The sequence below is a fragment of the Macaca mulatta genome, chromosome 10 (assembly GCF_049350105.2).
Source record: "Macaca mulatta isolate MMU2019108-1 chromosome 10, T2T-MMU8v2.0, whole genome shotgun sequence".
Classification (NCBI taxonomy): Eukaryota; Metazoa; Chordata; class Mammalia; order Primates; family Cercopithecidae; genus Macaca; species Macaca mulatta.
In genome coordinates this window covers 8,037,580-8,061,125 of record NC_133415.1, presented here as the reverse complement: position 1 = coordinate 8,061,125, position 23,546 = coordinate 8,037,580, and the positions used below count along the sequence as shown (strand labels likewise).

Genomic DNA, 23,546 nt, shown 5'->3' with positions numbered 1-23,546 from the left:
GCCGCAGGCTACCTGCTGTGCCCGGGTTTGGGGACGTGGGACTCTCCAGGGGAAGAGATGGTGGCCCGGGAGGAGGACCTCAACCTATTCAGACTGGGAGCTGGGGTCAGAGTGTCTCCGTCTCCGGAGGGGGACCTTTCAGACCCCGGGCGGGAGGGGCCCGGAGCAGGGTGCCCTGGCGGCCCCAGGAGGGGGTCCCGGCCTCGGGTGAGGGCTGTGGCGCCCCGGAAGGAGCCGCGCACGCCCCAGCACGCGGTGCCCGCTGCGGCGGCCGCGGATCCGGAGGTGAGAGCGCCCCCGCCCCGCTCCCCGCCCAGCCCGTGCGCGGCCCGGCCCGGGGCTGGGGGGCGGGCGCGGATAGGGGCGCCCCCCTCCCTTTTCCGCAGCGCGGGCCCCGCTCCTCCTCCCGCGTCCAGGCCAGCGGCCGCGCTCCCTGTTCCTCCGCAGCGGGATGCGGGCTCCGGGCCCGGGCGGGGGCCGAGGGCCGAGGCCTGGCGGGCCTGGCTGGGGACCCGGCAGGCGGCGGTGCAGGGGCCGGGACCCAGGCCGCGAGCGCGCCGCTCCCGGCGGCCGGGCGCGGGGAGGCTGGGAGGGCGGGCGGGGGGAGGCGGGCGGCGGCGGGCGGGGGGAGCCAGGGAGGCTCGGAGCCTCGCGGCGCGCGGGCGGGCGGCGGAGGGGGCGCGGGGAGCCCCCCGCCCCCCGAAGGAGGAGTCTGGCTCCCACTTGCAGCCTCGGACGCGCGGCAAGGCGGCCGCCGCCGGAGGAGCCCCCGCCCCTGCGCGCCTCCCTCCCGGGAGCCCCTGCCTCCCTCGGTGCGCGCTGCTGCTCGCGGCCGCCGCGGCCGCCGAAGAGGAGCCCGGGGCCAGGTAGGACCAGGGACGGGCGGGGCGCGGCGGGCGCGGGCGGGGGGCCGGGCGCGGGGCGCAGCCGGGACCCTCTCCAGGCGCTGGGCAACGCCCGCGGCGCTGCGCAGGGGCGCCCGCAAAGTTACTTTGGCCGCCTTTGCCGGGTGCGGGAAGCGGTCTGGGCACCCCAGCTGCCCCGCCTGCCGAGCAGGCGCCGGCGGGAGGGGGCTCGGCCAGGGCGCGGGACTCCGGCTGGGGCCGCGGGGTCAGCGAAACTTTTCCTTTGCTCGCCAGTCGCTGCTGGCTGCTGGCAGAGTAGCCGGTGGAAGCAGCGGGCTGGTGGGGTGCCAGTGATGATGATGGTGGTAACAATAGCAGCCTCTGCTTGTGGAGAGCCTACTGTGTGCTCAGCCAAGCCGCTGCTGGCACTTGGGGGGAAGAAAGGGGGGACTAACGCTGGCCGAGTGGCCACTTTTGCTAGGTATTGCTGGAAACTTCATCCATTTCCTTCCATTCATTCATCCCTCCCTCCCCTCCATCCATCCATCCATCCATCCACTCACTCAACACATATTTATTCCTGTCTGCTATGTGCCCGGCCAGGGGATTCAGTGGCTACCTAGACAGGTCCCAGCCCTCAAAGGGAATGTTGATCATGGAATGCCCAAGCTAAGGAGCGGTTCTGTCTCCTGTGTGTTTGTTCTGGGACATGTTAGAGGAGCGTGAATTCGTGCACAGCCTCCCTTCACCCGGGTAGGGCCAGAGGTGTGTCATTCAGAGCACTGATGTGCCCAGGAATCTGGCAGGCCCCGGCTTGACCTTTGGGACTCACCCTTCTCCTTTCCCTCCCACCTCTCCAGGCTCAAGCTGGGTGGCCCAGTTGGTGTCAGGAGGCTCCACTCCGGAACTGGCCCCCACTCCTGTCCAGCTGACCTCTCCAGGGTGTCTCTTCCCCAGTGCTGGGCTGGCCTGGCTCCCAGCTCCCCTCCCTGAGTTTCTTTGCCTTCCCCCTCCCCATTTCCCGGGCTCCATTGAATGGCCCAGAGGAGAGCTTGTTAAGTGGCAAACAATTATGAAATTAAACTGGGGGAACAAAAGTGGGCTGGCTGTTGAATGGTGGAGCTGGCTCACGGGAGTTGAATGGCAGTGGGAGACTTGTTAGCAGGGATCTGAGGCGCTGGGGGGCGGGGGCGGGTCAGGCAGACAGGCACTGTCAATAGTCTGACTGGACTTTTCAAAAAAAAAATTAAACCAACTTGGTGAGAAACCTGGCACAGGGCTAACCATGCTTTAGGGGATGTTGGAGAGGCCACCAGCTGACTGCCACGTCCAGTTGGCAAGAGACTATTTGGGGAGGGTGCTGATGGATTCGGCCGTCCGAGGCAGGGGAGAATCTCAGGGCGTTTGAGCTGGTGGAGCTAGGCAGGCATTCTGGAGTCAGGCGCGGTCTACAGGGGCCCACTGTGTGGGAACCATGCATGATAAACTGCACTTCACCGTGCTGGGCTCCTTGCAAATTGGCTTTCCGAGTGGCAGCCCCACAACACTTGTAAAATCTTTTTCTCGAGATGGATGTCGGTGGAATGGTTCCATTGATTCTAGTGCGCGCTGGTTGGAGGTACATTAATTGGGCGATGACTAGTCAAAAGGCGATAATCCAGTCACGGAGGCTTAATGGTGTGTTCGGAAGTGTTTCAACGTGGGACTGCCTTCCTGTTTATTTCTCGGCCCCAGGAATTTCGGAAGACCTGGATTGAATGAGGTCCCTGTATTGGTGATGTGGTTGGGTTCAGAGAGTCACCTACATGGCTGAGGAGGTACCTCTGATGTAACCACCCCATGGCATGCTTAGAATCACTCACATCCACCCTGGCTGATGCCCTGTGGGCTGTGCCTGTGGACACATAGGACAGGTTTAGATCTAGGTGAACAATAAGAATTTTAGGGTGTTTTACTTGAGCCCCAACTGTCAGGAATACACAGACTGATGTAGGGAATCATTGTTCTTGAAAAACCTGCTTTTAATAAATTCCCAGCTTACCCGTGAGACTCTTAAATCTTCATCCAATGAATGTGGCTTAAGTTCATTTGTTCTTCTTTGAACTTGCTACCTTCCCACCTAGGCAGTACGGGCCTTGGTGTGCTCACTTTATACAGGACACATCTCTCTGTACTTGTTTGAGGAATTAGGGTGGTCGCTGGGTTTCCCTGAAGGGTAGCATTCAAGGAGAAAAACCAGCATTCTGGGTGCAGGTTTGGACTTCTGGAAAAAAAAGAAAACCCTCCCCAAAGTGCAATCATTTTTTAATCTATCAAAATGACTTCATTTTCCCAATTTCAGGCCTGTGAACTGATCATGAATACCAGGGCAGAGGAAATTAATCAGCCAGGCAAAGACTTTTAACAAGTAAATATTATGCACAGAAAAACATGCAATTAGTGGAGGTTAGTTAATGCCTTTCAAGTTGCATCGAGCTGCAGTTAAGGGTGGAATTTCTGCGTTATCCCTGAATTGTCTGTCAAAGTCTTTAATGTGACAATGTGACATGTCTCTCCCATCGCCCCTCCCTCACCGGGAACAAAAAAGGGTCTTTTCACGAATTCCCCCTTTCTATTCTTCTTCTCCCTGAGATCTTTCCGTTCAGCAGTAAGTACCTTTGTCTGCCTGCCCCTCTGGAGCAAGGGTCCTGGGCAAAGGGCTCCCCAGGTGCAGAGGCCTGGGAATAGCTTCTCAGGCTCACTCCATACCCACGGATCAAAGTCGATGGCACCTCCGATAAGAGGTAGGGGCCTGCCTTCTGGCCTGGGCGCCTCACCCTCTAGGACCAGAAGTTTCCAACACTTGGGGGTGGCAGGGAGAAGAGGGGGTGAAGGGACTGTTTCCCACAGCAAGAACCGTTTAGTGTAGCCTGGGGCAGTCTGAAAGCCATTCCCTGCAGCCCTCGTTCCTGCTGTGTGGATGTCCCCATGTAGTGAGACTGAAGTTGTCTGACTTGAGTTTGAAGAGGTGACTAAAATGTCAAAAGCAAAAAAAAAAAAAAAAAAAAAAAAAAAAAAAAAATTTGAAAGAAACAAAAACCCCCAGGGGAAAAAAATAAGAGACCCCTTTTTGGGGGCGGTATTGGAGGAAAGGTATAAAATGCTTCTCAGTTAATTTGATTCACCATGGCTCTCCTCAGTGACCTGACAGGTCTGCTACCAACACAAATATTTTACTTTATTTTGACTTTTTTCCCCTAATGAGACAAGACTTAGTTATGCTTTATTTCCACTTAAAATATCTGTGACCAATGAGGACAGCCCAATTCCATGAAAAAATCATAACAAATTGAGATTATAGGTATTATTTTTGAAATCAAATTGTGATTTGAGGTGTTCATTGGCCTTTTCAGGCCTTTTTGTGAATCAGTCTGTGGGGGATTTTCTTGGACCTGAACTTGGCCAGCTTAATGTCAGAACCAGGTCGTCATCATAAATAGAAGCAGCTGCAGGAAAAAAAAATATATATAAAATTCTCCCTTCTGGTTGACTCTGCTCTGCATCCAGTTCAAAGCCAGGGATGAGTAGGCTCCTCTTTCCACCACCCCAGTCTACACCTGAACGTTTGTTTCTGTAAAATGTGACTTGTCTGTTGCCCACCTTCGCATTCCCGTCTCCTCCTTCCAAGAAGGAAGTGAGGCTCAGCACTGATGCACAAGAAGAGACTTTTGGCATCGCCCATGCTAATTTCATCACTTCAAGGAGAAAACGATGCCTGCTTCCAATTTCTAACACTCTCATCATTTCCTCTTCATTTCATTCTTTTGCATTTTACGGACAGTACTGCAGTCTGCAAGCCTGCAAAATATATTGCATTGGCTACCTGAGAAATGTAATCCCTTCCTGCAACCTGCCTTTCCCTTCTTCCTGACAAAGCGCTTTTTAGTGTCTCAGTGTTCACAGAAAAGGCAAAGGTTCTCTCCCCCAACCCTTATTCTGCCCTGGGCTCCCCGCACAGGGCGGGTGCTGAGGGGCTGGTGAGAATGGAGTTTTGCTTTTGTTAAGTTTGTCATTCAGACACATTAGTGAATTGATCATACTTGGGAGGTTTAATCCTTAATTGCAAATTCCCGCACGATCACAAAACATACACTTGAACTGATCATAAAAATGGCAAAACCCCAATATCAGACTTAAGTGTAGAATTGCCATAGTGCTGATTTGATTATGCTTCAGTGACATCTGTTTAATAGATTTCCACAAGAACTGTAAATCCACATTTACTTTCTTTGCAAATTGTGTTTGAATGCTGAGCAACCACAGCCCTCTAGCATCTTCCCCTCCCTAGCCATGTATGTGCTCAACCCCCATTCCTGTGGAGGGTGACTTGATGTATAAGTGGGAAGGGGACACAATGCTGAGTTTTACACATTTACCTCCTATTTCCTTTTGTGTGTGGGTATGTCTGTGTGCATGTTTGAAACAGATCTGAACAGCTTACCATTTCAACTCCATAGATACGTGACTCTCCAAGTGCTTTATTTTGAAAACTAGGACGTAGCACTTTGCAGAAGAAAAATCAGTCCACTTGCTATTGTTTATGTGATCGCTGATCTGCTAGATGGATATAGAAAGCACCAAGAATTATAATAATTTATGGAGTGGAGCACTGGTTTACAAACATATTTCTCTGCCCGAGCTTTGTGGGTTTCTTTGCGTCTCGGGGCTCGTTCCGTGCAATGGGAACGGAGAATATTCAGAATCTGAAGACGGGCCCGGCGAGCCGACTGCATTCATAGCTAAAATTAAAGGAATAAGTGAGCAGCTATTTGTGGCAGACAGGACATGATCCAGTAAGTAGCACTCTTCATATTCCGAAATAAAAGTACATAATTGGAAAATGAAGCGGCAGAGACTGCTGGGGGGTGGCGGTGGTGAGGAATTAGAAAGTGTAATTTAAAATCATGTAGTCATAATTCAAAATGGGCCCAGCTAAAAGGTTTTTAAGTGGTAAATGCTTTAAAGTCACTGTGGTTGATCCTTTTTCAAGGAATAGGGGCTAATTTTCACTTTATTTGTGGATTCCTTCATCTACTGAGCTCATCAGCTTATTCAACTTAGATGCTAATACCAGCTGCTGGCCAGCGTTTCTTTTCCTTGGGATCCCACACTTGATTGGGAAGGAGATCAAACACAAAGGTCTGTCATTTTAGGACATGGTGGGACGAGGTCTGATTTTTTTTTCTCCCATTAGGGTATTTGCTTCTTTTCCTTTGAGTTGCTCTGCTTTTTTTTTTTTTTTTTTCTTTTATGGCATTTTCAACTATCAGCTCATCAATTGCATATTTTCAAGCAGAGGCAAAACAAGGAAAGAAAATACGATTTTAAAAGTGATTTTTGGGCTTGTGTAGGAATCGTCGCTTGTAAAACAATTCTCCCCAGATCCCTACATCTTGGTACTTTTCTGTTAAATATTATCTCCTGCATTTTGCTTGGGGGGACCACTTAGGAAGTGTTAGCGTGGTTTCTCTGTGACATTTTGCCACATTGCGACAAAAGCCCTAGTAAGCACTGCCTTCGCTGAGCCGAGCCGGCTTTTTCTCTGCATCGCCCTGAGCCACCGGCCTGAAGACAGGCAGCTGCACTTGGGGTTGGCCCGTTAGAGAGGCTGGGGCTATTCAGTCGCTCCTGCTCTCAGTTAAAGGCCCCAAGAGGAGACGGAGCCAAGGTGCATCTAGGATCCTGCGAAAGCTTTCCAAGGTGGGGTTCCTCAGAATGCCGCCGCGGGGACGGCTGTTGGGGGAGATGTTTCTCTGGAAGCTTCTCATGCTTAATAAGACAGTGGTTTCTGTGTGCTCGTTGACTGTCATCGAGTTTTGGACCCAGGACAGCACCATACTGTCCTAGCCCCCCAGTGATTGTTAAAGAGCTGCCGACAGAATGGAAGAGAAACACAGGTGGGTTCTAGGGATGGCTGCCTTACCGGCCTGGCACTGGCTTTGATCAGAGTGACCTTTCCCTTCCAAACGAGAGCACTTTCGAGAGCCGAAGAGGATGCTGGTAACGGTGGCACCGGGACAGTCGATGTGAACCGGGGCTGTCCCGGGCCCGCGCTGACTTGGAGGAGCCTGTGTTGGCTGGGAGCGATGCTTCAAGTCACATGGTAAAGCGAAATCTATCTTTGGTCTGCAGGGCAGCAGCTCCTCTGGTAGTGTAATGCTCCAAGATCTTCCTCACATATCTTCGGACAGATAGGGGCCACCAGAATGATCCAAGAATCTCTTTTGCAAAAATCCATCTGCTGCTGAGATGCTGTGTGTGAGCCAAGGCCTCTCTCACTCTCTCTCCTTCCTGGGCCTTCAGCACACACTGGCTGGCCTTGCTGTTTGGTGGGGGCCTTGTTAGGGGCCCACAGACCCCGTCCACTGCAACTCCTCGAAACAGAGTTCTGAGGAGGTCTGTTGTCTGCCTGGCTGCTTCGTCAGGTCTGAGCCCTTGGAGGGCTAGTTTCGTGTCGGTCCTGTGACTCCCAGAACAGGACCTGGCCCAGAAAAGGATCTGGCCCAGAGCAGGAGCAGCAGCGGGTGCGCTGGGGCTGACCAGTGCCCTGCAGTGTCCAGATGGGGGTGGTGGTGAAGAATTTGCCTAGAAAAACGAGTCAAGGGCGGGTCGTAGTGGATGTGTCCAGCCACAACTCCCTGGGAAGTCAAAGCCCCAAAGACTTACTCAGTAGGGCGAGAGGGAAGGGGTCAGGCACCCTGGGCTTTCAGGCAGCAGAGGACGGGTTGCTTGAAAATCCCTTCTGTGGCCGGGCACGGTGGCTCACCCCTGTTATCCCAGCACTTTGGGAGGCTGAGGCGGGCGGATCACGAGGTCAGGAGATGGAGACCATCCTGGCTAACACGGTGAAACCCCGTCTCTACTGAAAATACAAAAAATCAGCCGGGCGTGGTGGCACACGCCTGTAGTCCCAGCTCTTTGGGAGGCTGAGGGGCAGGCGAATGGCGTGAACCCAGGAGGCGGAGCTTGCAGTGAGCCGAGGTCGCACCACTGCACTCCAGCCTGGGCGATGAGCGAGACTCCGTCTCAGGGAAAAAAAAAAAAGAAAATCCCATCTGCATTCTTGAAATTTCCCTGGGGAGCTTCTGAGTTCATCAGAACATTCTAACTAGAGGAGAAGAGACATGGAGTGAGCACCTCCTGTGTGTTGGGCCCTGGCAGGAGGCTTTTGGATCTCCTGTGTCCTTCAGTGCTCCAGCAACCGTATGTTTGTAGATGAAAAACTAAGATTAAGGGGGGGCAAAGCTGCTTTGGAGTCCTGCTGTCATACTCAAAGGCCTGTGTAGTTTCATTCATTCATTCGTTCATTCATTCATTCATTCACATACCAGTTTATTCTTTGGTGTTTCAGCTCAGATAAAAAGCCGACTGTGTGTTGGGAACTTTGATACAGGAAGCCTTGGGGGCTGTGGGTGGAGGCTCCTGACCCAGCCAGGGGAGGTCAGGGAAGGTGTTTTCGAGGTTCTGAACCTTCCTGAGACTGAGTGGGCCTGTGTCAGGAAACGAGGGTGAACGCAGGGGTGGGGCTGGGTGCAGGGCCTTCTGGGCAGAGGGAATAGCATTCATGGAGGCTTCAAGACAGGACCCCCTCTGTGCCAGGGAAAGCCTGCATGACTGAGCCGGGCCTGAGAAGTGGGAGTGGGACTGGAGCCAGGTGCAGCCTCCTCAGCTGACCTGAGGCACTGAGCTTCACCTGAGTGCAGCAGCGGCTCTGGAGGGGCTGGGTGTGCCAGAGGGAATGGCACGGGCAGAGGTGAGTTCTAGGACATTCCTTCTGGAGGCTGGCGTGGTGTGGCCATGGTGATGAGGGGTCAATACGGCCAAGAGACCAGACAAGTTTGGGGGTGGGGGGGCGGTCAGAGAGAGGCACAAAGAGGTGGGGCCTGGAGTCTGACCTCTTTCCTAGACACCAGTTTTCCATACAGTTGGCGTCGAATGGGACCTGCTCCTTAGTGTCTTGGCTGACACCCAGGTTCTCCTTGGAGCACCCTGGCGTCACTGAACTCACAGTACCCGAGGAACAACAAATAAATGTCTCTGAGAGGAAAATGGAAAGAGAAACCATCTGATAAGAGAATCAGACTTTGGAAAAGCAAGCCCTTAGAACCAGAGGGAATTTTTCAAGGAGTGCTGGGCTGGGGGGACCTGGAGTCTCCCATTCTGGGTTCACTGGGCCTTTATGGGCAGGTCCAAGGCTCATTCCGGCCCCTCGGTAACCCCTCAAGGGGACCACCGAAGAAGTGGAAACAGAGGTTGAGTGACTTGCCCAATGTCCCACTGCTCAGCAGCCTGAGATGGAATTTAATGGGAACCCCACTTCCTCTGACTTCAGAGTCCAGGCTGTCCTCCGTGGCAGACGCATGCCAGTGACCTGTGACAATGAAAGAGTGAGGCCATTTATCCAGGCCGCCCGGGCCTCAGGGACCTAGCACTTCCCCTCCCTCTGCCCGGCTTCTCATTCCCTAGGTCTGGGCATGGCTATTGTCACTGGTATGTGAGGTGAGGCCCCTTCAGATAGCCTTTTTTTTTTTTTTTTTTTTTTTTTTGGAGATGGAGTATCACTCTGTTACCCAGGCTGGAGTGCAGTGGCCCGATCTCGGCTCAATGCAACCTCCACCTCCCGGGTTCAAGTGATTCTCCTACCTCACCCTCCCGAGTAGCTGGGATTACAGGCATGCGCCACCACACCTGGCTAAGTTTATATTTTTAGTAGAGACGGTGTTTCTCCATGTTGGTCAGGCTGGTCTCGAACTCCCGACCTCAGGTGATCCTCCTGCCTCGGCCTCCCAGAGTGCTGGGATTACAGGTGTGAGCCATCGTGCCCAGCACAGATAGACCTTTCTTGATCATCCAATTTAATCACCCCATCACCCTGCTCTGTCTTTTTCCAGGTACTGATTATTAGCTGAAAGTGTCTTTTCTGTTTAATTCTTTGTTTACCTTATTGTCCCCCCTCCCACCCCGTCCCATAGTCCTTGAGGGCAGGTCTCTTTGTTTTTCCATTGCCCTTCCTGGCACCCGGAACAGGGAGAGGATGTAGGGCAGTGGCTAATGGTTGTTGAATAACTCGTTCGTCTATTCATTCATTCATTCATTCATTCATTCATTCATTCATTCCATCCATCCTCCCCCCTAGTTTCATTTGGGGGAGGCACCTGCAGCCCCATCAGGATGCATGACTTGCTTAAGGTCACTCCGCTGTACTGAGAGCCAGGCTGGGAGCCCAGGCGGTCTCCCTGCGGCGGGTCCCGGGGCACCACTGCGTCGCTCGCGTGCTGTGCTGTTTTGTGGACCAGGTGTAAACGCTTCCTAGCTCAAAGCTGTTTGTTTGGGAGATGCTGCGCCTCCTCCGTGGATCGGCTGCGCGGCGGAGAATGCTCGCCTCCTCGCACGGTGGCTAACGTGCTGCTGCGGCTCCATAAATATTAAATGGGCATTAAAAGAAGGCGCTGCGTTTCCAGTTTCCCGGATTTCTCTGAGCAGGGCCCGTTGCGAACCCCCTTTATGTGAAATGCAGCATTTCACCGCGGAGCGCCTCCGGGAGCCTTGCCGCCCGCCTTTCCCGGCTGAGTCCCTTTGGTGCAGAGCGGTTCTCCCTCGACTGCAGGCTATCTGCATGCTGGCGCCTGCTCCTCTGGGGCAAAGACGGGTGGGGGCCCCGGAACCCCTTTTCACAAGGGCTGTGCCAGCCTGGCAGCCTCCTTGCTGGGTATGCAAGGAGGGTAAGATGGAGACGGGGCAGTGGCTCTTCAGTCTTTAGCTGTGCTCTCCTGACACCCAGCCTCTCCCAGGCCTCTGCTGGGCACCAGGCAGTCTCCAGACACTCTGTCCTTCTGTCCCCTTATGGTCTCTGCATTCATCCCTCCATCCATCCGTTTCTCCCTCCCTGCCTCCATCCATCCACTAATACTATTGATGAAGTATTTGTGATAGGCCATGGGGTGATCATGTTATAAAAATATTAGCTAACATTTATTGACCACTCACTGTGTGCTGGGCTCTGTGATCAGCAGCTTACATGTGTCACCTCACTGAATATTCATGACTCCACAAGATAGGGACTGTTTTTCTTTCCATTTTGTAGAAGAGGAAACAGAGCCTCTGGAGGTTCAGCCGCTTGCTCAGGGTCACAGAGCTGCTGGGGGCCGGAGCTGACACATGGGGTGCACAAATGGGGGGCCCAGCCCTGCCCTCAGGGGACATCCGGGCTCTTCCTGGCACCCTGAAAAGAAGGCCCCAGATCCAGGCTTCTCCAAGGAGACACCAGCATTGCTGAGAGGAAGGGTGTCAGCTTCAGCCAGCAGGAGAGGAGGGCAAAGCCGGAAGCCAGGCAGCTAGGTCTGGGGGCTCAGCCCTGCCACCTACTCTCTGTGCAACGAGACATCACTTCTGTGGGATGTACCCTTCATCATTTGTCAAACGTGAGACATGAGCATCAATATCTGTCTCTTAGTGGTGAGCATTGCAGAGGAAGACTCTCGAAAAGTGCTGGAATTGTGTGGCTCTGAACAAGAGCATGGCCCTTGTGAGCTGTAGGCCTCCAGGTGCAAGAGCCCACCGGGGCTGGCCTGTGTGGCTCAAATAGAGGCCAGACCAGTCATAGGGCCAGACCATGCGGGGTCTTATGGTCAAGGGATTTTATCAGAGAAGCCACCACAAGGATTTCAAGTAGGGATGTGATGTGGTCAGCTTGCATTTGAGAAATATTTGAGTTCTTCAGGGCCCGTCTGGCACCCCTAGCTCCTGGAACTGGCCCCTTAGTTCGCACTTGACACCCTGGTACCAAGGGTGCCCAGTACTCAGGCAGCACCCACTGACAGCAGCTCCTCAATATGCAGGGATCGAATTGAACAGAATAGTGACTTTGACCATCACAGCCGAGGTGAGCTGGGCCCCTGGGACCCACCAGGCTTTGTACTCAGGATTCCTGCTTACCTCTTCATTTAACCTGCACAATCCCCGGGAGATGGCATTACTACTATCAAATCCATTGTCTTTTCTTTTTTTTTTTTTTTTTTGAAACAGAGTCTTACTCTGTCATCCAGGCTGGAGTGCAGTGGTGCTATCTTGGCTCACTGCAACCTCCGCCTTCTGGGTTCAAGCGATTTTCCTGCCTCAGTCTCCCAAGTAGCTGGGATTACAGGTGTGCACCACAGTGCCCGGCTAATTTTTGTATTTTTAGTGGAGAGGGGCGTTTCACCATGTTGGCCAGGCTGGTCTCGAACTCTTGACCTCAGGTGATCCGCCCGCCTCAGCCTCCGGAAGTGCTGGGATTACAGGTGTGAGCCACTGCACCGGGCCTCAAATCCATCTTCTAGAAGAGGAAGCTGGTGGCTCAGAGAAGTTAGGAAGTTGACTTAAGGTCACACAGCAAGTCAGCCATGCTGGGGCTTGACCCCTGTCCAGATCTGGGCAGGCCTGGCTCAGAGTATGCAGAGTCCTGGAACTTGGCATCTGGTGCTCTGAGGCCTTTCCCGGGGTTTCTGGGTGCCGGGCAGCAGTTACAGACAAGAGGGGTGCAGTTCCCTGCTCCCCCACCTACAGTTCTGTTGCGTAGCACCCGCAGGGAGAGCCAATCACTTAGAAACAACCCACAGGACCAAACAATGGCACAAGTGTGTCCCCAGGAAAAGGGAGACGTTTCCCCCCTTGTCTTTGCAGGTGGAGAAGAGGGATATGTGTTGGGAATCAGGACGTGTCTTTAGGGGTCGGTGGGAGAAGGAGGATATTGCTATTTATTTCAACTTCTAGGGAGATGATCAAGATTTAAAAACAATTAATAACCCATTTCTCCTTTGCACATAATTACAATGTTCTCCATTCTCTAATTTTTGTCATTTTCCTAATCTAATTTGTTTTCTGACCGTGTCGATTCTTCTTCCAAGCGCAAAGCAAACGGGATTTTTCTTCATTTAGCGTGTTTGCGATATGCCTATCCAGGAATAGTTTCAATGATGTTATTTTCTCCTTGGTTAAATACAGTGCAAAAGGAATCGTCGGAGGGTCTTAACGACCCAAACTGAAAACAACGACAAAAAGTCTTCAAGGCATTTCCCATTGACACAGTTTAGAAAATAATTATGAAAAGGAACGAGACAACTCGATGGTCTGAGTAACGAGGCATCGGCCGTAGTGCTGTGTGTTGGGGTAGGATGGGGTCTCACCCGGGGCCTGCATTTCCAAGTTTCTACAGAGTTCTACACTGACCCCGAGGCGGGGTCGGTTGGAGGGATATTTAAGCCCAGTAAATATAAGTGCAAACTGCACTTCCCGGTGAAAAAGATTTGAAAAATATTGCATATTCTCAAGCTGCAATTCAAAGCTTGACGGGGTACCTCAGGGTTCCTGAGATCCTCATGAGAGAGAAGGTAGTGAGGCACCAGAGGAGGTTTTTGCAAAAGGTTCCTCCTCCCTCACCATCTCCGCCCCTACCTGCACCACCACCCCTGAGCCGGTGGGTATGTGACCATCTATGTCTGGGAAAACCCCTTCTCGGGGCACCACTAAAAGATATCTTTAGATGAAATTGATGTTGAGGGAAGAATTTTCGCCCGTGCTGTCTCCACCTGCTCGGGCTTGCAGGGGTGTGGGCGTGGGGCCGTGTGGGTGTGTTTGGGGGTCTGTGGGGGATGGGGGAGGGTTGTAGGAGAATCCTTCTTATTTCCCAATTCTGAAAAGTAAAACTTAACTCACCTGTTTACAAAATACCAGCCATTGTCTTACCCCAGCTCCCTGTCACCCTGTAGGCTCTGGAGGATTTTGTTGAAGGAAAAAAAAAAAAAAAGCCTGAAGTATTTAAACACGTTGGGCCATGCATGCATCCGTCCACAGTGCTGTGGGTTGTGTTTTTTTTTTTTTTCTTTTTTTTCTTGTCCCCTCCCTCCCTTCCCTTTTCTTTTTACCAAAGTATATTCATCAAACTGCTGAGTTGGAAAGATTTGTAATGAGTTTTTGAGCTGTACGACTGTGTTTTTTTCCCTCTCCCCCCGCCCTCTCCCTCTTTCTAAATCTTCATCTGACATTAAATAAAGCAAATCCCAAACAGATTAACTGTCGCACGGTTCTGCTCCGTCTCCTCAGTCTGTTTCCAGGTCTGGCGGGGGGCCGGGCTGCGGTGGCGGCAGCGGTGGGAGATGCCGGGGCGGCCAGCGGAGGTCCATGTGGCGCTCTAGGTGGGATGCCGGCGTCCTGAAGGCGGAGGCCCTGGCCCTCCTCCCCTGTGGCCTGGGCATGGCATTCTCCCAGTCCCACGTGATGGCCGCTCGGCGGCACCAGCACAGCCGGCTCATCATCGAGGTGGACGAGTACAGCTCCAACCCCACCCAGGCCTTCACCTTCTACAACATCAACCAGGGCCGCTTCCAGCCACCGCATGTGCAGATGTAAGTGGGACCTGTGGGGTGGGGGTGGGGGTGGTGACAGCCCCCTGGGGTGGGTGCATGGTCTCGGGTGCCTCCTGGTTCTGGGTGCACCGTTAACAAGCATTGAATGTTTGTTGACTGCAGCAATTCTGGAATCCTAGGATCACTGGGGCTCTGAGTTGGGAGGGACCGGCAAGAAGTTGCAGATGGATGGCCTGTGGGCCGATTCTGGCCGCGGTCCTGTTTCACTTGGCCAGGAGCATGTTTTACAAATATTTAAAGATGAGGTGGACGCACAGAAAACTCCAGACTTCTGGCTTCACTTTATAAAACCCAAAGGCCTGGCAACCCCAGGCCCACATGTCCTCCTGGCAGCGTCTGGCGGGGGCCACATTCCAGATCCCTTTCTTGGCATTTGGGTGGTGACCCCTTGTCTGATTTACTCTCCTCATTGTACACACAGGGAGACCGAGGCCCAGAAAGGGGAAGGGGCTTGCCACAAGCCCCATGGCAGGTTAGGACCCAGTCTTGGGCTCTGTGTTTCCTCTCCCTGCCCTTCCTTTTGTCCAGACCCTGTGCTTCTCTTGTGAAAGCAGAGATGCTTTTCCAAAAGGACTGGGGGATTCTGTTGTCTACCCCTTGGGGCACTAGGGGTAGACAGTGCCAAGCAGTGCTCAAGCAGTGAGGCCCTGGGGAGCACACAGACTCAAGATCCCCATAGGCAGCAGGAGGGCTTGTCCTGATGCCTGTGTGCAGGGCCAGCCTTTCCCATCTGGATTTCCTGAGGTCCTGGAAAGCTGTGGGTGGCTGGGGGTGGCTCCAGAGATGGTCAAGCTCCTGACCCTGCTCTGGGTGGTTCCCTGAGTCCCTAGAACTCCCCTCCTCCTTTATACCTGTTGCTTCTCCCATGAGCCCTGCACGACAGAGTTTACCTGGTGAGGAACCAGGGGCCCAGGCCCATGAGGTGCCCCACCCTGCTGGCAGGTGCCAGAGCTGGACTCGAACCCAGGCTTCCTGAGTCCAGCCCGGGGCTCTCCATGCTGGGCCTCCCACATCCTCGGGCTGTGATGTGTGTGGATGTTCACGCTTCTGCCTGAGAGCGGAGGCTATTGTCCCCTCGGCTGTTGTACCTTCACCCGACTCTGGGTGCCCGCGCCCAAGCTGGGTCTGGATCAGGGATGACCCCTGCAGAGCAGGGAGGTAACAGCACAGGGAGGCGGGAGCTGTGACAGGGGCTGATCCAGTGCTGTAGGACCTACGGGAAGCCCTCCTGACTGCCCAGGGGTCTGGTGCCCCAACAAGGGTCTAGGCTCTGGGCCGCCTCTGGGGCTGTGATCACCATCTTGGGGCAGCGGTGCTTGTGGAGTCCCAGCCACTGTCCCTCGGACCACTTGGAGAAGGAATTAAGGGGGTTTCCAAACCCTGGCCTGGTGGGATGTGTGTGAGGTTGCAGCCTCCCGTGCCTGTGCGGCCTCCCTCAGGCCTGGCCTCTGTTGTGGGCAGAGGGGGGTACAGGGAAGGGCTCTGCAGGGCAGCAGGCTCCAGGCAGGGATTGCGGTCTTCTAGTGGCACTTGCCCAGGAAAATGCTTGTCTCCGTGTGGGGCCGCAGGACTGGTGTTGCCTGTGGCTGCCTACTTTATTTTTTGGTAGATTTCTATTTGGGCTGCTGCCTCTGGGTTTCTGTTTTTGGGACCAAATTGGTGGGTTTGGGCAGGAAGGAAGGCCTCGGGCCTTAGGTCTGTGGGACTTGAGGCCTGGGAGGGGCTGCAGGGACGGGGACCTTCCCTGGCCTGAGTTTTATCTTTTGTTGGTGAGGGTCATCCTCCAACTGGGTGGGTCAGAGGTGACTGAGCCTGAGGTCCCTGTAGGCCAGGCTGAACTCCTGCCTAGTGGGCAGGCAGAGAGCAGCAAGGCCTCCCAGGGCAGGTGGGGTTTGTGAGGGTGCCGGCACCACACACAGTGGGACCATGGACAGCTGTCAGTCACAGCGCCCCTTCCTGGGCCAGGCACACACTCAGGGAGCTCCTAGTCTGAGAACAGAGCCGGGGAAACAGGAAGACAGGGAGTGGGGGCTGAGGAGGCGCTTCCCAGTTTCAAGGGATCCAGGAAGGACCTCCTGGACCTCCTGGAGAACTAGATAATTTCTAGGTTGAGGCCAGAGCAGGAGGAATAGACATAGCAAGTTGGAAGGGGGTGTGAGGAGGAAGTGGACCAGGCAGAAGCAGTGGCAGGGTTGGAGCCTGCAGGTGGCTAGAAGACGGGGGTCTCTAAGAACTGCAGAGAGGCCCAGCTGGGCAGGCAGTGGGAGTGGGGGATGAGCAGGAGACACCACAGGTCTCTGCAGGCTGGGCTGCGTCCTGAGGGAGGGTGGTGAATGACAGAATGAGAAGGGGTGATCTACTCCATTTAACTGAGCCACCCGGGGCCATTCATTCTTTTGTTGAGTCATTCATTTATTCACGCATTTGGGATGTCTGTGAGCTGCTGAGTTTCTCAGTGTTTAGGACCTTGGGCACTGAGCTTGCCTGCTTGGATGGGGGTCATGCTGCTTGGTGCCTCAGTTTCCCCAATCTGGAGCTGGCTACTCCAGGTGGAGGCACCACATGCTTCCCTGAAATTCCCCTTGCCGTGCCGCCCTCCTCGGTTGGCACATGTGCTCTGCACAGCTCGGAAAGCTGGTCCTCACCCCCCGTGGCGCTAGTCCACGCATTCTCAGTGGAGGAAACAGCCCCTCCAAGGGGTAAAAACTGGTTCTTAGGGGGTGAAAAAAATGCTGCACACAGTAATACTGGGGATGAAAGAGTTAAATCCTGGTAGAGAAGGCCCAGTGGGCAGCAAGCATTCAGCATTGGTAGCACATGCCAGGCCTGGTGAGAGGCTTGGGACCCAGCAGTGATCGAAGGCACTCCTGCCTGTGCTGAGCTTACATCCAGTGGATGGCAGGCAGTTAGCAGATGGTCATGAAAGCGTGTGATGCTGGTGATGGTAAGCGCTGTGGAGAAGGAACTTAGCTGGGGAGCTGGAGCAGGCCCCGTGAGGATTTACACCTGGCCTGCCCCACCCCATCCTGGACGGCTCTGCACCACCACCTCCGGCAGTGGGGAGAGTTCCTGGCTCCTGCTGGCTCTGGGGCTCCGAGGCAGCTGGGGTTTGGGTGGGGCCCTGGAGAGAGCGTGCTCTGAGCTCCAGCTTTGAAACACAACTTTGCACACAGCTGGGTAAAGCCAGGGTGGGCACAGAGATGGGGGGCTTCTGCCTCCCACTGCCCCTTCATTCAGCCTCCACACCCCAAGCTCGGAAGCATGCAGGCTGCTGGAGGTGGCTGAACGGATTTCCATGGCGAGTCGGCTGCTTCCTCCCAGGAGCGGTGGGGGGATGGCTGCCACCTTCTGACATGTGATTTGTCGCCACCCTGGGCTTTGTCTCCGGGGTGAGGGAGCGAGGGGGCCTTATTTAATAAATCCACAATTTATATTTAATAACAACAGTGACAGTCCAAACATGGCCTCTGATTGAGTCCTGTGATTTATGCCGTTGCCCTCAGAGACCCTGCTGGTGACGAGGCCGGCTCTGCTTGGGTAATGAATCTCTGGAGCTGGGCCTCTGGATTGTGAGCAAGGCTGAAGATTCCTTGCCCTGGCAACTGAGCAACCCTGTGGGGGTCTCAGGAGGCCCCTCTAGGCCCGGCCCTTCTGCCCAGGGTGGGCAGGCGGACCACTGACCTAGTGGTCAGTGGGAAGGCAAGAGTGAGTGTTGGGGGACAGGGTTAGCCTGGAGCTCTCATGTAGGTCCCCAGGACCATGGCATCAGGCACAGCAACCCCTCTCTGACCTTTACAAGGCGTTATGGCAGAGGCTTGAGTCATCGCTGAAAGACCCTTCGAGCCCCTCAGGCGTGCACCGGGTCCTTGAAGCTATAGCAGAGTGGGATGGGAGGCCACAGCTGCATGCCAGGCCTGGAGCAGCCCCTTTGTGCCTGTTCCTGGCCTTTCCTGCTGTCCCAGGATGGTGTGGACCCCCTCTCTACAGATGAGGATGCTGAGGCTTTGGAAGGTGAGCGTGGGGAGCTGGGACTCCCACCCGGTGCCGTGTGGCTCCTTGGCCTGTCCACACACTGAGAGGCTCCTGGAGACGTGGAGCTCAGCCTGGAGTGCAGGGATGGGGGACAAGGAGCAAAGCAAGTGGGGAGGACTCACCCCGGCACCGCCTGGCTCCCAAGCCTCATTCTCCATCCGTGTCGTGCTGGGCAACAGATACAGTGGCTGCTTCCGGTTTCTTAAACATTCCAGTCTTCCTCCTGCCTCAGGTCTTTGCACATGCTGTTCCCTCTGATCCCAACTCTTTGCCCTATGAGCACTGACTCCTCCTTCAGATCTCACCCAGGTGTCACCACCTCAGGGAAGTCTTCCCCGCTCCAGCTCTAGGTGCTCACTGCTGGGCCTGGTGGCGCACGCTTAGTGGAACCTGATTCAGTCTGTGCTGATACATTCCTTTGCGGGAGGATTTCCCAAGCATCTGTCCCCTGCACGAGCATGGGGCTGCATGTCTGGAGCCTAGCACAGGGAACAGGAAGCAGGAAAGAGAAGAGAGTGAGAACGGGACAGGTGGCAAGACTCAGGAGGAGTGTCAGGGATCACGGAGGGCTTTCTGTGGGGGTGGGGGTGGCATAATCCCTGGGCGTGGAGGACCAGCTGCACTGTGGCCTCTGTGGAGTGGGCCACTTTAGGAAGAGGGACCAGTAAGAGCAGAGGCCAGGATGTGGGAAGGAAGGACAGGCGTGGGGACGCCAGAGGGTCCTGTGGCCAGGGTCCCCTTGGATCCATTGCTTTGTGGGAAGACCACTGGGCAAGGGGTCGGGGCAGTTGTTGTGTGATGCTGATCCAGCCAGTCATTGCTCCTCCCCAGGCCTCAGTTTCCCCATTTGTAAAATGAGAGGAAGGGGCTAAAGGTCCTTTCCTACTAAAACACCATGGCTGATGCCCAGTCACACGGCTGGACGAGTTGTTGGAAGCTGTCCCTGCCTGGACCTTCAGAGCACCCCATTTCTGCAGGAATAGGGTTACGAGGGGTAACAGCCTCTGCTTCTGATGCCTCTCTGGGCTTTTGGCACCAGGAACTGCACTTCCACAGAACCAGTGGCTTATGGGAGAGAAGGAACCGAGAGCAGGATGCAGAGCGCACTGCAGGGATATTGGCATCAGGGCTCCAGCTGTGAAGGTTGGTTAAGTTCTCACAACATGACAAAGAGGGAGTGGCTCGTCCCCACCCTACGGAGCAGGGCTGGAGGCTGGTGGGGTCCAGGGGCACAGCGAGGAGGAGGTCACTGAGCTGGGGTGCCAGCCTGGGGTCTGGTGTCGGAGGCTGTTCTCTCCTCTGTATTGTTCCTGCTGCCAGGAATCCCATGGGAAGATCGGTGTAGGCTGGGGAGAGCTGGAGATGGGTGTCAGGTCTCAGAGCCACCCCAGTAGGCAGCAGCTTTGGGGAAGTTGAGTTTGGCTCCAAGAAACAAGAAGCCTTTGCTTCCATGTCTTATCTCTGGTCCCTGCAGAATGTCACTGAGAAAGAACCATTTTGTACTTTTTTTTTTTTTGGTCACAAAGTGTTGAGATTAGATACCCAGATTCCTGTTGTGAAGTCCTGGGTTCAAATTCCACTCTTTAACTTAGTAGCTGGGAGCTTGGGCATGGACTAACTTTTCATTGTCATTGCAAGTATCAGAAACACAACTGAAGTTGCCTTAAGGATGAAAAGGAGTCTGCTGGCCCATATTAAGAATTTCAAGTTTGGGTCTGGCTTCAGGTATAGATGGATCTTCAAATGATGCCCCGTTGTTCACTGTCTCTTTGTCTCTCTCTTTCTCTACATATACACATTTTGTTGTTGTTGTTAATTTTTTTTTTTTGATACAGTCTCACTCTGTTGCCCAGGCTGGAGTTCAGTGGTGCGATCTCAGCTCACTGTAACTTCCGCCTCCCAGGTTCAAGCAATTCTCCTGTCTCAGCCTCCCGAGTAGCTGGGACTACAGGTGCACACCACCACGCTCGGCTAATTTTTGTATTTTTAGTAGAGACAACGTTTCACCATGTTGGCCAGGCTGGTCTTGAACTCCTTTCCTCAAGTAATCTGCCCGCCTTGGCCTCCCAAAGTGCTGGGATTACAGGTGTGAGCCATTGTGCCTGGCCTCCTTCTCCATATTTTGACTCTTTTTGCTCTTTCCTTCATTTGCAAACATAGTCAGGGTTTCTGGATCTTCACACCGGTGGCCTCTGTGGGTGTCCTGACCACAGACGTATCCTTACACCAAGCAGGTGCCTGGCATTTAGAGGCATTCGGTAAGATTTGTCCATAGGTTGACTGAATGAAATGAAGTCCAGCCTGGTAATAGTCCAGTGTGGTGTGAGTTCTGGAGCCAAAAACCAGCTTCCAATTTCAGCTGCACCAGCTCCTGTAGCTAAGATCATAGACAAGTCAGCCTTTTCTGAGCCTCAGTTTGCTCACCTGTAAAATGGGGCTACCCATAGTACCCTGTTTAGATGGTCATTATGAGGGTGAAGAGAGCGACTGCCTGTAACATGCCCAGCACATAATGAGCTCTTGATGCGTGGGGATCATTGGAATCATTATTGTTGTTGTTATTTCAAAGTCGAGCATTTGTTTCAATCCAAATAGCTGGGGGACTGTGCCGGGTAATGAGAGTCTATTTCTTTCTCTGGGGATGACTAGGTCTGCATCTTCGCTGTGCTCCAGAAGCCTCGGGGTGCAGGGAAGTAAGAGTTGAGTTAATTAAAGAGCTCTGGCTCCAGTAGCAGGCCCAGCCCAACCGGAGCCCTCAGAACCACACTGCTCTTGGCTGGCTGGTGGCGGGCGGGAGCTGAGGCCCACTCAGGGCCCCTCTGCTAGGAAGGGCGCCGGGGAGGGTAGACTGTCAGGGTCCCAGCAGCTCGGGGGTGGCATTATACTCCCTGTCTCTCCTTTCTTCATCTCTTTGTCTCTTTGACTTAGTCTTTGTCACCTTATAACATCTTCAAAACCTCAGAGACACACACAGAGAGAGAGACACACACACACACACAAAGGGGGGAAGGAGAGAGAAAGGGAGAAGAGAGAGAAAGGGAGGAGATAGAAAGGGAGGAGAAAGAGAGAAAGGGAGGAGAGAGAGAAGGGGAAGAGAGAAAGATAAAGGGAGGAGAGAGAGACAAAGGAAGGAGAGAAAGGGAGGAGAGAGAGAGGGAGGAGAGAGAAAGGGAGGAGAGAGAGAAAGGGAGGAGAGAAAGGGAGGAGAGAAAGGGAGGAGAGAGAGAAAGTGAGGAGATAGAAAGGGAGGGGAGAGAGAGGGAGGGGAGAGAGAGGGAGGAGAGAGAAAGGGTGGAGAGAGAGAGAAAGGAAGGAGAGAGAAAGGGAGGAGAGAGAGAAAGGGAGGAGAGAGAGAAAGGGAGGAGAGAGAGAAAGTGAGGAGATAGAAAGGGAGGAGAGAGAGGGAGGGGAGAGAGAGGGAGGAGAGAGAAAGGGAGGAGAGAGAGAGAAAGGAAAGAGAGAGAAAGGAAGGAGAGAGAAAGGGAGGAGAGAGGGAAACAGAGAAAAGGAGGAGGGAGGAGAGACGGAGAGAGAGAGAGAGAGAGAGAGAGAGAGAGAGAGAGAGAGAGAATATGAATGAATGAATTTGATTGGCTCACTTGAGTTTCTGTGCCAGGCCAGTAGCCCAGTAGCAATTGGCTGCCCTTGGTCTGCTCAGCTGTGTGTGGTGGGGGTTGGGGGGGGGCGGCGGCAGGGTGTGTAGGTCACATCAGCTGTGTGTCATGGGGAGTGGGGGTCACTGGGGGCCCCAGAGGACAGAGGAGTGGTGGGAATTCCTGGGAAGGAGATTTCGGCTTCCAGATCAGCTCAGACACTGCCCTGATGGAAGCTTCCAGGAGACTCCAGGCCAGGTTAGGGCCTTCTCTGGGCCCTGTCCCCTCTGCTGCCCTGTCAAAGGTGCTGGCTGTATTGTCATCGTCTGGCCAAGGCTGCTGCTGCCATCAGTCCCTGGGCTCGTCGTGAGTAGGGGTCAGCCTGGTTCATCCCTGTGGTCCTCCGCTGAGCTCAGGGCTGGCACACGGTAGTCATTCAGGATGTGTTGTATTCAATGAATGAGTGAATGAGTGAATGGAGGACACGAGGAAGAGCTCCTAGTACTTCCCTAGTTGGTCGTCATCGGATTCATTTCATTTTCCTCCCAGTCTGGCCCAGCTCTGACTTGCTGGGATTCTCCCTCGGCCTCACAACCCCCAGGAAGGGGCCCCGGGTGCGCGCTCCCGCCGCGGCATCATGGTGGGGAGAGGCTGGCTCCGCGCCTGCGGCTGCGGCTGCGGCGGATGGAGCGCGCTAGTGCGCCCTGCAAATTAGCATGCTGAACCCACGTCTCTCGTAAGGTGTTAATTAAATTTCTTCGAAGTATATTGTCTGAAAAAAAAAAAGGATAATTAGAAAGATGTCTTTAAAAGTATTTATGTAACTGATATGGCACCGCTTTTGGTTTGCCGCATAATTAGATTTAAACACAACTCCTCGAGCGGCATACTCATTTGGAGAGAGCTGCTTGTTGAAATGTCATTGCGTTGTTTTTAAGAGTTTTGAGCCTGGTAAAACCATTCAACTGGGGAGGCAACGTGTAGTGGAGACAGCCCTGGATGGGGAGCTGCGGTCTTAGCCCACGGGGAGCCGGGAGCCGGGGTCTTAGTCCACGTCCACATTTCTGCACTGGGGTGCCCAGGACCACTTGCTCAGCCTGGCTGGATCTTGGCATCCTCGTCTGTCAAACGAGAGGGCCACGATGGGCTCCTGAGGCACAAGAATCTACATTTATGCCGCTTTTTAAAATGTTATTTTCGCTTAGTGAAGTAGCTTCGTTTTACAGATGTGCAGACCGAGGCTGTGCAAAGCCTGGTCTTCTGACTCAGGATTGTTTTCTGACACAGCCCTGGAAGGCCCTCGGTCTAGAAATGATCACACTGTCTTGCAGTTTTGAAAAATGGACACCTTGCCTTTAGGTTCTTTATTTCTCCTGAAACTCCCCCTCCCATGCGGCTCTCCTGTGATGGCCGACGTGCCCTGCACAGCCGGGCAGTCGTCCTCATCGCCCGCCCCGTAGGCTTTATTCCATGCAGTTTCAGTGGGGGCCATAGTGCCCCCAGGGGGTAAAATCTGGTGCTTGGGGAGTCAAAAAAACGTCTTGCTCTTCTGTCTAAAGCGGATGTGGACAGGAGGTACCTAAACACACGTAGGGCATCCCAGTGGTGCTGAAGCTTCATGGGAGGGAGGTGAG

The 23,546-nt window shown here is 54.1% G+C and overlaps 1 protein-coding gene across 1 annotated transcript in view; it reads left to right on the top strand.

The window, feature by feature from the left end:
• The first annotated feature begins 811 nt into the window (after positions 1-811).
• The window catches only part of MPPED1 (metallophosphoesterase domain containing 1), a 96,314-nt gene continuing 73,579 nt past the window's right edge, over positions 812-23,546 (top strand). Inside the window, exons 1-2 of the mRNA XM_028827623.2 lie at positions 812-866; positions 13,965-14,266. Coding sequence (XP_028683456.1) covers positions 14,043-14,266 — 224 coding nt within the window. The 5' untranslated portion in view covers positions 812-866; positions 13,965-14,042. The remainder of the gene's footprint in view (positions 867-13,964; positions 14,267-23,546) is intronic.